The sequence below is a fragment of the Lagenorhynchus albirostris genome, chromosome 11 (assembly GCF_949774975.1).
Source record: "Lagenorhynchus albirostris chromosome 11, mLagAlb1.1, whole genome shotgun sequence".
In the NCBI taxonomy this organism is placed as follows: Eukaryota; Metazoa; Chordata; class Mammalia; order Artiodactyla; family Delphinidae; genus Lagenorhynchus; species Lagenorhynchus albirostris.
The window spans coordinates 87029389-87043895 of NC_083105.1; the positions used below are offsets into that span (position 1 = coordinate 87029389).

General features: G+C 37.9%; 1 protein-coding gene across 2 annotated transcripts in view; it reads left to right on the forward strand.

The window, feature by feature from the left end:
• Positions 1-14507, forward strand: part of ABCC9 (ATP binding cassette subfamily C member 9) — a 148844-nt gene that overhangs the window by 36872 nt on the left and 97465 nt on the right. For both annotated transcript variants that reach the window (XM_060166742.1, XM_060166743.1), the window contains exons 16-17: positions 6288-6396; positions 10678-10785. In XM_060166742.1, the coding sequence (XP_060022725.1) occupies positions 6288-6396; positions 10678-10785 (217 nt within the window). The remainder of the gene's footprint in view (positions 1-6287; positions 6397-10677; positions 10786-14507) is intronic.

Genomic DNA, 14507 nt, shown 5'->3' on the forward strand with positions numbered 1-14507 from the left:
AGTAACAGATTCTGGAGCTGTTAAGAGTTTAAAGCTCAGGCCCTCTGACCTCATCTGCCCTCATTTTCTTATTGTTCTGACTTCTGAAACACTTGTACGGATCACTGACTGATTTCTGTAGCACCACTTCCAAATTAGGCAGTGCTCTGGAAGGGAAGCGACTTCAAACAATAAAACTGATAAATGGCCAGAGTCTGCTATTTTGGTTCTTATTTTCATTTTCTCCACTTAATAGCTGTCCCTCTCATGGTTGCCTTTTTAATTGAATTTGACTTTGTGCTACAAGTCAAATAGAAAGCAGTTGATAACTAAGAATAGATCAGTCCTCTGAAATCAGGAGGTTACCAAGCACCGAAAGGACTTTTAAGAGTTACTGTGAAAAAAAATTAATAAATCTAGGAGTGTGGGTTTCCCCAAGTCCATAGTATACAGTCCTGCTGTAGTAAATCCTAGTAAAGCTGAGGGTGGATCGTAATCACCGTATATTTCTGCGTAGCACTCTATCTTCTGTACGTTCCAGGGAAAAGGCATTTGCCAGTTTGATAAAGACCAGTCTGTTTTCAGGGCTCAGCTCCAGATTTCCCAAGCCATAGGCCAAATAGAATCAGCTTATAAAAACTTGCTTCTCTAAAATGAATTTCAGTGGTTGATTTGTGGGTCCTAGGGAGATGACCAGTCAACAGAGGAGGCCAGTCCTTTTTCCCACTGTGTGCCGGTTCTCGGAACCCAAATGAGCGTCTTTCCCAGTGTGGACTGGGCTTGGCATTTCCTCTGCCTGGGAACCCGTGACCAGGCTTTAATGCCAGTTGGCCCACAGCGAGTTGAGCAGCCTGTTTATAATCGGAGACTTTGGTTAGCTGATTTTGAAACCTCCTCTTCAGGACTGTGGAAGTCATAAGTTCTTTGCTACACTCTGAGATGCATTCAGAAATTTGGTGGGTTAGAATAGGGTGCAGCATACTCCGCGACTTGTGTTACGTGTGCCTGTAAGAGATGTGTAAACTTCTCTGCTGGAGGAAAATTCCATGCCATGTAAAATTCGTTGCTTCGAGAAAATTCTATGCTTTCTTTTAAAAATGTTTAGCTTGTTAGACAAAATTGTCTTTTGTGGTGCTCGCTGGGTGGGATCTTATGTATATATAATAAAATGCAAGAAAGAGGCAGTTAAGATTCAGGTTATCTCCTAGTAACCCCAGCACCCCACATCATTTGAGTTTTCTGGACCTTTTATGGTGATGTGTTCGTCTACATTTGCAAAACGGAGGGAAGAAATGAAGAAAAGTAGGAAAGTCACTAGTTTCTAAAATATTAAAATATTTGAATTAGTGATTTTTTTCATGATGCTTGCTTTACTTGTCCTCTTTGCTTTATTTGTAAGAAAATAGTTTATGTGTTTTGCTTTTCTGGAGGAAAAGGTTGAGTTGCTATATTGTATCCTTTATAAATAATTTGAGTTTAGGTTTCTGGTACTTGATGTACAATGCAGTATCTGTATCCAGAGATGTTATTTACCAAGGAAAAAAATGTGTAAAACTAATCCCTTGCTTTGGTGGAAGATAACTCTGTGTCCTTTCTCTCATTTACCTCCCAAAGGAAAGTACCCTTGGCTAGTCTACTGTGATTACCTTCAATCAAATAAATTGTTACTATATTTATCGTAGAACATGCTCGCAGGTTGACCTGGTCCACATTTACAAAACTTTCATGGTTTCCACAAGAAAACACATAACTGCCAGCAACAAAATCAGTTATTTCCCCAAAACATAGCACCTGTCCAAGGTACTCAAGCTGTATATAAACACCCAAACTTGAAAAGTGAAAAAATATCATCGGTAACAAAACCTTAAATACGTTGATGAATTACCTAAACAAATGAGAAATTAGTAAAACACTAAACTTAAAGGTGATGGAGGCAGGATAGGGAATTGTTTGGTATCAAGTTTACCTGCTTTCAATACCTGCACAGCCATGGAATACTCACTGTTCAACCACAAGCATATTATTTGGTGCCTCTATGGCTCAGCTTCCACACTTATCAGATGAGCATCATAATGGTTCCTGCTTATGGTGGTTGGGAGAATTAAATGAGATAATACATGAAAAATGCCCAGCACATTGCCTATATATTTTAGATATTTAACAAATCTCCATTTTACTAATTTAACACCATTTTATTGAACTCCGTTTCATGCTTCAGGGAGATATCTTTCTGTGGATTCACATTCATTTACTAAGCAGTTCAGGTACCTTGCTAGGCATTGGGGATGGCAAAGATGAAAGATGGAGTGAAATCCACAGGAGTCCACAGTCTAGCTGGAGAGACTGGGAAGGGAAGGTAATTACAACACGCATGTTATGCTGTGATAGAGCACTACACAGAATACCATGGGCCACATATGAGGCTCATTGAAGCTTATCAAGGGAGAAGGGAGACAGTCCGGTCAGTAAAGGTTTAAAGGCAGTGATAGCTCCTTCATGGGATCTTAAAGAAGAGGTAGGACTTGGCCAGTTGAATAAAAAGGGAAAACACATTCTGTATGAGGGAGTAACGTATGCAAGGGGAAGGGGTGAGCAGAGAGGTGAGAGATCTTGGTACCTTCTGGGGACTAAAGGTAATTGCATGTAGTTGGAGAAAGGTCCTGATGAGGAAAGCACTGGGAGATGAAGCTGGAGAGTAAAATCCCAATCAGTCTGTAGATGACGCCAAGGATGCTGAAAGGCGCAGGGTGGCCATTTGTTATTTTAAGGAGAGGACTGTTGTAGGAGCGTATTTGCATTTTAAAAATATAACCCTGGCAGCATGGTAGAAATTACTTCACCCTTGGTCAGGATTCATGCATTTTCCATAGTTGTTTTGCCTCTGTGAGTTCTGAAAGGCCCTCATATGAACAGGAAATGTTTTTTGTATTACCTATTCATTCACCAGACACTTCTTGAGGAATTGCTATGTTATATTTTTGGCACTGGGCTAGATTCTGAAGGTGAAAATTTTCACTTTTAAAGAGTTCAGAGTCTAGTGGGAGAGACAGTAACAAAACAAAAAAAATAGTGCAAGGGACCCTAAGCCAGAGAGCCTGGAATAATGGGAATGGGGAGGGGAAATGGAGGGTGAGATTCAGAAAAGTGCCAGTGTTGGGTCCTCCGATGTTTATTGTAATTGGAGTTCCATGATGGGATCTTATGAAGAGGAAAGAAGTTCTCCCCATGCTCCAGTCACGCTCAGGGACCATTGCTTCCTGATATTCAGCAAGAATGGGTCTCATTAATTTCATAAAAGCTTCAGTAAGATTTGTGTGTGCTAGAAAGTGAAATGGAGAATTGAATCAACTGACCTTACTTATTAAATGTCTGAATCATTGGTTTATTCCTTCTTTGATTGATTCAGCAAACATTCGTTGAGTAACATGTACCAGGAGCTGCTGGACTTAGTTACAAAGGCACACGAACTTGGCCCCATACTTGCCTTTGTGTGCAGAGACACAGTGTGAGGTTGTCTGAAAGGTATTCCTTTGATGGACAAAGTTGTGCTCCTTAAAATCTAATCTCTTCTAAACCTTGGAACAGAATAACAAAGTCTGTAGAAGTGAAAGGATACTGCCATTTAAGATGAATAAAATGCCATTCCTAAGGCATTTCTAACACCGTCTTTCATATCTATGGGATCAGGCTTTGCTGTCAAAGACTCAAAGATAGGACAAAACCCAGAGCTCTTCTTTCTTTTTTTGGTTCTGAAATTCTTTTTAAAATTGCAGTAAAATATACATAACATAAAACTTATCATTTAAATCGCTTTAAGTGTACAGTTTAGTGACATTAAGTCCATTCACAGTGTTGTGCAAACATCACCACAGTCCATCTCCAGAACTTTTTCAATTTCTCAAATTAAATTCTATACTCACTAAATGATAACTCCCCTCATACCTACCTCTGCTTCCAGACCCTGGACCACCACTGACTTTCTGTCTGTATGAATTTGACTATTCTATCTACCTCATATACATGGAATTATGCAATTTCTGTTTTTTGTGTGCCTAGCTTATCTTATTTAGCATAATGTTTTCAAGGTTCAGCCATGTAGTCATAACTTGAATATATTTAAGTAAGTCAGGAATTCCAGAACCATGAAAAAAAGTATGGCAGATGCTCAAAAACTTAAACATAGAATTACCATATGATTCAGCAATTCTACTTTTGGGTGTATACCCAAAAGAATTGAAAGCAGGGACTTGAATAGATATTTGTACATTCATCTTCATAGCAGCATTATTCACAATAGCCAAAAAGTGAAACAACCCAAATGTCCCTCAATTGATGAATAAACAAAATGCAGCATATACATAAAATGGAGCATTATTCAGCCAAAGCTTTCCTTAAACAATAATTTTTTTTAGTGGAATCTAAAAAATACAACAAACTCATGAATATAACAAAAAAGAAACAGGCTCACAGATATAGAGAACAAGTGGTTCGCTTTAGTAGTTACCAGTGGGGAGAGGGAAGGGGGAAGGGGCAACATAGAGGGTAGAGCATTAAGAGGTACAAATTATTATGTATAAAATAAGCTACAAAGATGTATTATACAACATAGGGAATATAGCCAGTGTTTTATAACTATTAATATAAATGGGGTATAACCTTTAAAAACTGTGACTCACTATACTGTACACTTGTAACTTATATAATATTGTATCAACTATACTTCAATTAAAAAATTACTTTTATGGATTAAGCTATAAACACTACTATATATAAAATCGATAACCAACAAGGACCTACTGTATAGCACAGGGAACTATACTCAATATTTTTTAATAACCTATAAGAGAAAAGAATCTGTAAAGGAATGTATATATGTAGAGAGAGATATATATATATATATCTGTAGATATATATATCTGAATCGCTGTGCTGTACACCTGAAACTAACATGATATTGTAAGTCAACTATACTTCAATAAAAAAAAGAATGAAAAAATTATTTCTTTTAGTTTCCTGTAAATGAAATTTAGAAGTTAATAGTTAGACTGCCCTAGTGGATTTTATCTACCTTTATGTTTCCAAAGGAAGGAGGCGGTTTCTATGACATGCAAGGCTAAAGAGCTTAAAGTTCATGGGCAACAGACTGAATTGAATTTACTTTTCTTCATTTTTTAGTCTGTCACAAAAACAAACTCTGCAGACTTGTCTGGAGGCACTTAGCTTGACTACAAGCTGAAATGAAAAATAAAAAAACCTTTTGTTTCAAATGTGTATTTTCTAGTTTCCTACTAACGGCAGTCTTTCCCCTGTATGTGATGCCGCAGGTGCCAGGCCAGTTTGCCCACTGTTAGCATCTTAGCGTGCTAGAAGGAGCATTTCTTGTCTTTTCAACTTCACAGACTTTTCTGTAATGTATCATTTTATTTATGGGAGGATGTTTTCAAATTGTGTTCTTCGATTCGTTTTACTCTTGATCCTATGACACTGGTTTGAGAAAATTAGAATGGGTAGGGTAAGGGGGCCAAGGAGTCTTGTGTCCAGCCTCTGGAGACCCTGGAGACCACAGTAAAGAATGTTTGTAAATTACTCTTCTAGAACAGGGCTTCTCCAACTGTACTGTGCTTATGAAGCATCTCTGGATCTTCTTAAAATGTAGATTTGGACTCAGGAGGTCTTGGGTGGGGCCTGAGATTCTAAGTTTCGAGTAAGCTCCCAGGTGATGTTGATGCCACTGATCTTGGCCAACGTTTTGCGTAGTAATATTCTAGAGGGCCCTCTCCTTGCCAGGTTGTGAAAATATGTCCAATATATACAGTAGTGCTTAAGCAAAGTAGCATAGTATGCAGGGACCCATGATCCGTGTGTTATATGCTGTATGTTTTTACTTAACTGCCCTGTACCTTATTTCCCTTCATTTGTAAAATGAGAATAATGATACTTCCTTCGTTGGTGTTATTTTTTTTTAACCACCCTGTTTCAAGTCCCTCTCCAATTCTATTGTCTTTGACTAGAAATACAATTGCAAAAAAAAAAAAAGTGCAAAGGAGAGTTGGTTGAATTTAGGGTGACCAGTTGGTTGTGGTTTTTCTAAGATTTTTCATTTTAAGCGCTGAAAACCCCAGGTGCTGGGAGCCCGTCAGTCCCCAGCATCCTAGCTGAATTCCCGATTGGTCCTGAGAAAGACTCTCAGAGCTGGCTTGCTTACCATGGTAACAGTGGGGGAAAAGTTTGTTTATTTGGGTAGAACTTCATTGGTGGTGGTTTTATTTTTATCCCTTATTGTGTGCTTGCTTGTTTGCCTTTTGCAGTGTTCAAAAGCTGAATGAGTTTCTCTTGAGTGATGAGATTGGTGAGGACAGCTGGCTGACTGGGGAAGGTTCTCTTCCATTTGAATCCTGTAAGAAACACACTGGAGCCGTAAGTGCTTTTCTTTGTTACGGGAGCTGTGAATAAGGGACAGTCCTGAGGATGGATGATTGAAAGTGGATGCAATTAGAAGAAATCGCACGCTTTACTTTTAACCTATATGAAGAAAAAATTGCCGCCTGCTTCTGTAAAAAACCTTACAAGTCTAAAATCGATAAAAAAAAATGTAGAAGGCTCGTCTGTATAAGTCATCAAAGGATTATCCCAAGAGGGACACCTCATGTTCAATTCAAAAGGAAATAGAGAGGTTGTCTACCCCAAGCTTTATATAAAAATCATACAAAATAAGCTTACAACTCTTGTACCATATGCTTATAATACCTTTAACTATGTTATACTTTTTGGTTTCAAAAGTGCTTTTTGGATACGTTATGTCTTTTGACTCATTTAATATAGTACACTACGTTACCTATTTTGTTTTCTAGATGCATATATTCATTTGCATGTTGTACGGTTTGAATAGAGTCACAAGATTTTAGTGGGAGAGGCAGAATTAAAACCTGAGTCTTTTAACTCCTGAACCAGTTTATACATGCATTGCACAAATATTTACTCATATCTACATAAAGCCTGGAAACACAATGTTATTTTGTCATGTTTTACCTGGACTATAACGTGTATTATATATTTGCCTGTATTTCCAGACTTATCAGCTACCCTGTGCTTTGTGCCAAGACCTAGCGATGTAGCTCTGAACAAGGCAGGCAAGATCTTTCTTGTCACAGAGTTTGCTTTCTTGAGGCAGGAGTCAGATGATAAACAAGTAAAAAAGTGAGATCAATTCCCTGTGGGAAGAAAATAAAAAAAAAGAAGATATTAGAGAGTGACTGGGATCCTCTAAGCAGGGTGGTCATTTCCCAGGAGGCCCCTCTGAAGAGCTGGCATTTGAGCTGAGACCTGAATGAAGAGTAGGTACTTCTTCTGCAAAGACCTAGAAAAGGGGCCAGATCATTTCAGGCAGAGAACTGGCAGATGCAAAGACCCTGAGGTGGGAATTAATTTGGTGTGTTCAAGGAACAGAGGAGCACTATGGCTGAAGCCTGGTAAAGAAGGGAGGATAAGACGAGGTAAGAACAAGGATTGAGAGTCCTGTAAACCAGGGAAAGAGTTTGGAGGGTTTTAAAGAAGGGCCTCATATAATTTCGCGTATATTTTTAAAGGATCACTCTGGCTGCTGGGTGAAGAGTTGTCATTGGGAACAAGAAGAGAACAGATAGATCGGTAAAGAGGTCATTATAATAACATAGACAAATGATGATGGTTGGAGTTTGTTTTTGTTGCAGTTGCAGTGGACCTTGAGAAGAAGCTATCAAGTTCAGCGCACACTTTTTAGGCTGAGCTGATAAACACTGGCTGATAGGTTGAATGGAGGGGATGAGGGAGAAAGAAGACTCAAGGATGAATCCTAGGTTATTGGCTTGACTACTGGGTAGACGGTGGAGCCAATAACTGAAATAGGGAAGCTGAGGAATGAGTAGGTTGCTGTTGAGGTGGAATCAAGAGGTGTATTTTGCACATGATAATTTTGAGATATTTATTGGCATCTAAGAAGAGAAATCCCCCTTGGAGATGTAAATTTAAGAGCCACTGGCCATTAGATGATATTTAATGGGACTGGATTAAACCACTTTCTTGAAAGCCGTGTCTGAAAAATTCTGAAGAAAGTCTTTAAAATTAATATGTCTATTTCATAACAGTAAAGTAGAAAGAAGTTCTTCTAAAGTAAATTATAAGTTAATAATTAGTTATTCATTTACTATTAGAGAAAAATGTTAATATATTTACCATTTATGTAACCAAACAAAAATGCATGTGCAGTCTCCTGACAGGAATTGACTGGGGCTTGGAAAACCTTCACCAGGAAGTCAGTCTATATTAAATTTTTATTCACATCGTGCTAAAAATAGTTAAGACAAGCACTTGGCTGTCTTTAGACTTGCTGATTTCTTCTGCTTTTCTGGAGTTATTTTTTTACTCTCTGTCGAGTTATTTTGTTGAGCAGGTGTGATTTTGTCTGAGTAGGAACCACCACCCATGCTTGTAGACACTGCAGTAACAAAGCCTGAAAATGCTTGTGTGCTCTTGTGTGGACACGGACAACAAGACAGGAACACGTCATAGACTGTGTACACTTCGAGGCAGCAGGAAAGTCAAGCATTTGATTAGAACCTGCCTTGTCTCACTTTGGATGATAGGAGATTCCCAAAGAACTTGATAGATCATCTTTCAGAGATGTAGGGATGAGCAGAGTGAGATGACCTCAGGAAAGGGAACAGAGGAGGTCAAGTTTGAGGGAGTGGAGTGAGGGAAATCTGAAGAGTGGTTTGTATGAGATGAGGGATAGGAGAAATATTGAACTGAGCAAAGGTTGGAAGGAAAAAAGAATCCCCTTCAGTTGCCTCCAGTATCTTCAGAGTTATTGAAACCAGACTGGACTTCTGATGTCTTTCGGGGCCATTCATCACTGCTGATGGGCCAAACCACAAATGACAAACTTTTAAAAATGAAGAGAAAAAAGCTGTGTGTTTGAAAAGAACACTAATGGAAACTCCTACTTGAGAGCGCTTAAGATGCTATGTATTCTGTAAAAGCTTAGAGTTAAGTGGTTTTGGCTGCAGAGTCTCCACGGAGAATTAGTGACAGTCTAGAGCCAGAGTTTCTTCAAATTACATCTGTGAGACTCCGACTCAAATCTCTGTCAACACGTCTCCTCCTCCCAACCTCTCCTTAGTTTTGTGAAGAACATGAAGTCATTCCTTTTGGAACTCTGGGGGCGATACTACTATAGAAGTTATGACTCTAGAAGACAGAGAATATAGGTACAGATATAGACCTGTCTTGTGTGGGAAATATACTCAGCTTAAAGGATAGTGACTTTCTACATCTCTCATGTAAGGTTATCTGTGAGGACTGTGGGAAGAAAAACAAAACTAAAAATGTCATGAGCACTCTTTCTCTCTCTCTTTTTAAAATTTAAAATGCATTCAGTAGTTTCTGTGCAACAGAACACTGATAGTCCTTCTCAGTGACTTTTTAATCTCAGTATTGAATGGTGTGTAGCTTAGCGATGCGCTATTTGGTAGTTTGATATTCTGTTGATACGCTGACGGATATAAATTGGAGGACGATATCTCATTCAGATTAAATTACTGATTATTCGAGGACATTCCTGATTCCCGTAATAGAACTCAACAGATTTATCAAAAAGCTAAACCTGCCATTCCAAGCCAAAGGAAAAAAAAAAAGTTTCACAATTCTAGAATCCTTTGCTTTTTATAGGTAATTGAACAGTTTTAAAGTGTTTTACTATTTAGCTTTCATAATCTCTGTAAGGTATTTAAGTAAGACAGATCATCATTTATGTCGAAATACTTGCTTACTAGATCTCTGGGACAAATTTTGAGCTTATATATTTTTCTAAATTAGAGGTTTACAGAACTGAATTTTCTACCTTCTCTTCAGTCATTTGTCTCTATGTGAAATTAAACTCAAAATTAGAGAATGACAAGTGTCTAGTTATGACCTAATTGGAGCTCATTTTAAGTATGTGAAGATTGCCTAGCTTTAGCCGGCATCCTCCGTTTTATGGAGACTTTCTTTAGTCCTTTGGCTCAGAGCAATACTATAACATTTGAGAAAAACTAGATCATTCTACAGTGCTTATGGATCTCCTTATGAAATAATATTCATATTATAGGCAAAAAAGTCCTAGATCTTTATGCTTTTTCTCATTCCACCATGGATCTTCGGGTGACATATAGCCCAGTCTGATTTATGTGAGTGTATCGGATTCAAAATCCTCATGATTCAGAGGGTGACCAAAAATGCACTGTTGGAACATTTACAAGCCCGACGGCCTAAGAATTAGATTCTAGTTTACCCTCAGTTAGCCTGCTTGCCTTTGGCCATGACACACAGCTTTTTACCGCCTGGGCCTGTTCATCCAGAAAGCTGGAGAAAGAATATCCAAAGCCTAGTTTGGTGCTCAGCACTTTAACTTCTATCGTTTGCAAGTATCACATCTTCATAGTTTTATCTTCCTAAAAAGTTTGTGAATTAGGTTTAAAATTATTGTGTAACACTTTTTCATTATCATTTGCTTTTTTTGGCGGCAGGGGGACACCATAGAAATAATTAAAATATGACATTCACTTTACTCATTTCTTTTTCTTAGAACTTAAGTGGAGAATTAGCAATGAGAGTTAATGTTCAGTAAAAACTCAGTTTTCTCTGTAGACCTTCAACTTGTGTTCTTTTCCATGTGGAATGCAGCAGCCAAAAACTATAAACAGGAAGCAGCCTGGAAGGTATCACCTGGACAGCTACGAGCAGTCAACACGACGTCTGCGTCCCGTGGAGACCGAGGATATTGCAATAAAGGTTATTTTATTTCCTGAATTCTTACATGAATAGAAACATTGATGTTACTATTTTATGATGAAGTTCTGCAAAAGTGTCCTACATTGTGTCTTTAAAGTCTCTTTAGCATGGTCACTCATTCTCATAACATTTTCAAACATATTCTGTTAAGTTTATAATTCTCAGTGCTGCCTTGCCTCCCAGCCACAGCTTTGCTCCAGCAGTTGTTTAAATAACTGGAGGATGAATCTTTCTTCTGAATCTGCGTTAGAAGCTAGTGTCCAACGTATTCCCACTCGTACTCTTATGTTTATCTACCAAGTAGATTAATTTCTAGAGAACGCCCATATTACAGGTCCAATTTTTAAGGAAGTAGATTAGATTGCAATTATCTACAACCAGGAAAGGCTTAGACCTGGGTTGTGTGCTTCCACCCAGCTTCCCAATACTGCCTTTGACTCATCTCAAACAGCCTTTTTTTTTTTTAACATTTTTATTGGAGTATAATTGCTTTACAATGCTGTGTTAGTTTCTGCTGTATAACAATCAGCTATATGTATACATATATAGCCATATCCCCTCCCTTTTGCATCTCCCTACCCTGCTCCCTATCCCACACCTCTAGGTGGTCAGAAAGCACTGAGCTGATCTTCCTGTGTCATGCAGCTGCTTCCCACTGGCTATCTATTTTATATCATTTGGTAGTGTATATATGTCAATGTTACTTTCTCACTTCGTCCCAGTTTACCCTTCACCCTCCCTGTGTCTTGAAGTCCATTCTCTACATCTGTGTCTTTATTCCTGTCCTGCCCATAGGTTCATCAGAACTATTTTTTTTTTTTAGATTCCATATATATGTGTTAGCATACGTTTTTTAAAATTTTATACAGCAGGTTCTTATTACTTATACATTTTATACATATTAGTGAACATATGTCAATCCCAATCTCCCCATTTATCACAACACCACCCCCCGCCATTTTCCCCACTTGGTTTCCATACTTTTGTTCTCTACATCTGTGTCTCTATTTCTGCCCTGCGAACAGGTTCATCTGTACCATGTTTCTAGATTCCACATATATGCGTTAATATATGATATTTGTTTTTTTGACTTACTTCACTCCATATGACAGTCTCTAGATCCATCCACGTCTCTACAAATGACCCAATTTCATTCCTTTTTATGGCTGAGTAATATTCCATTGTATATATGTACCACAACTTCTTTATCCATTTGTCTGTCAATGGGCATTTAGGTTGCTTCCATGACCTGGCTATTGTAAATAGTGCTGCAATGAACATTGGAGTGCATGTGTCTTTTTGAATTATGGTTTTCTCTGGGTATATGCCCAGTATTGGGATGGCTGGGTCATATGGTAATTGTATTTGAGGTTTTTAAGGAACCTCCATACTGTTCTCCATAGTGGCTGTATCAATTTACATTCCCACCAACAGTGCAGGAGGGTTCCATTATCTCCACACCCTCTCCATCATTTGTTGTTTGTAGATTTTCTGATGATGCCCATTCTTACTGGTGTGAGGTGATACCTCATTGTAGTTTTGATTTGCATTTCTCTAATAATTAGTGATGTTGAGGAGCTTTTCACGTGCTTCTTGGCCCTTTGTATGTCTTCTTTGAAGAAACGTCTATTTAGGTCTTCTGCCCACTTTTTGATTGGGTTGTTTGTTTTTTTAATATTGAGCTGCATGAGATGTTTATATATTTTGGAGATTAATCCTTTGTCTGTTGATTCGTTTGCAAATGTTTTCCCCCATTCTGAGGGTTGTCTTTTCGTCTTGTTTTTAGTCTCCTTTGCTTTGCAAAAACTTTGAAGTTTCGTTAGGTCCCATTTGTTTATTTTTGTTTTTATTTCCATTACTCTAGGAGGTGCATCTTGCTGTGATTTATAGCAAAGAGTGTTCTTCCTATGTTTTCCTCTAAGAGTTTTATAGTGTGTGGTCTTACATTTAGGTCTCTAACCCATTTTGAGTTTATTTTTGTGTATGGTGTTAGGGAGTGTTCTAATTTCATTCTTTTACATGTAGCTGTCCAGTTTTCCAGCACCACTTATTGAAGAGGCCGTCTTTTCTCCATTGTATATCCTTGCCTCCTTTCTCATAGATTAGTTGACCATAGGTGTGTGGGTTTATCTCTGAGCTTTCTATCCTGTTCCATTGATCCATATTTCTGTTTTTGTGCCAGCACCATATTGTCTTGATTACTGTAGCTTTGTAGTATAGTCTGAAGTCAGGGAGTCTGATTCCTCCAGCTCCGATTTTTTCCCTCAAGACTGCTTTGGCTATTCAGGGTCTTTTGTGTCTCCATACAAATTTTAAGATATTTTGTTCTAGTTCAGTAAAAAATGCCATTGGTAGTTTGATAGGGATTGCATTGAATTTGTAGATTGCTTTGGGTAGTATAGTCATTTTCACAATATTGATTCTTCCAATCCAAGAACATGGTATATCTCTCCATCTGTTGGTATCATCTTTAATTTCTTTCATCAGTATCTTATAGTTTTCTGCATACAGGTCTTTTGTCTCTCTAGGTAGGTTTATTCCTAGGTATTTTATTCTTTTTGTTGCAATGGTAAATGGGAGTGTTTCCTTAATTTCTCTTTCAGATTTTTCATCATTAGTGTATAGGAATGCAAGAGATTTCTGTGCATTAATTTTGTATCCTGCAACTATAACAGATTCATTGATTAGCCCTAGTAGTTTTCTGGTGGCATCTTCAGGATTCTCTATGTATAATATCATGTCATCTGCAAACAGTGACAGTTTTATTTCTTCTTTTCCAATTTGTATTCCTTTTATTTCTTTTTCTTCTCTGATTGCCGTGGCTAGGACTTCCAAAACTATGTTGAATAATAGTGGCGAGAGTGGACATCTTTGTCTTGTTCCTGATCGTAGAGGAAATGCTTTCAGTTTTTCACCATTGAAAATGATGTTTGCTGTGGGTTTGTCATATATGGCCTTTATCATGTTGAGGTAGGTTCCCTCTATGCACACTTTCTGGAGTGTTTTTATCATAAATGGGTGTTGAATTTTGTCAAAAGCTTTTTCTGCATCTATTGAGATGCTCATATGGTTTTTCTTCTTCAATTTGTTAATATGGTGTATCACATTGATTGATTTGCATATATTGAAGAATCCTTGCATCCCTGGGATAAATCCCACTTGATCGTGGTGTATGATCCTTTTAATGTGTTTTTGGATTCTGTTTGTTAGTATTTTGTTGAGGATATTTACATCTATATTAATCAGTGATATTGGTCTTTAATTTTCTTTTTTTGTAGCACCTTTGTCTGCTTTTGGTATCAGGGTGTTGGTGGCCTCATAGAATGATTTTGGGAGTGTTCCCCCTTCCTCAGTTTTTGGAAGAGTTTGAGAAGGATGGGTATTAGCTCTTCTCTAAATGTTTGATAGAATTCACCTGTGAAGCCATCTGCTCCTGGGCTTTTGTTTGTTGGAAGATTTTTAATCAGATTCAATCTCATTACTTGTGATTGGTCTGTTCATATTTTCTGTTTCTTCCTGGTTCAGTCTTTGAAGGTTATACCTTTCTAAGAATTTGTCCATTTCTTCCAGGTTGTCCATTTTATCGGCATAAAGTTGCTTGTAGTAGTCTCTTAGGATGCTTTGTATTTCTGTGGTATCTGTTGTAACTTTTCCTTTTTTATTTCTAATTTTATTGATTTGAGTTCTCTTCCTCTTTTTCTTGATGAGTGTGGCTAATTGTT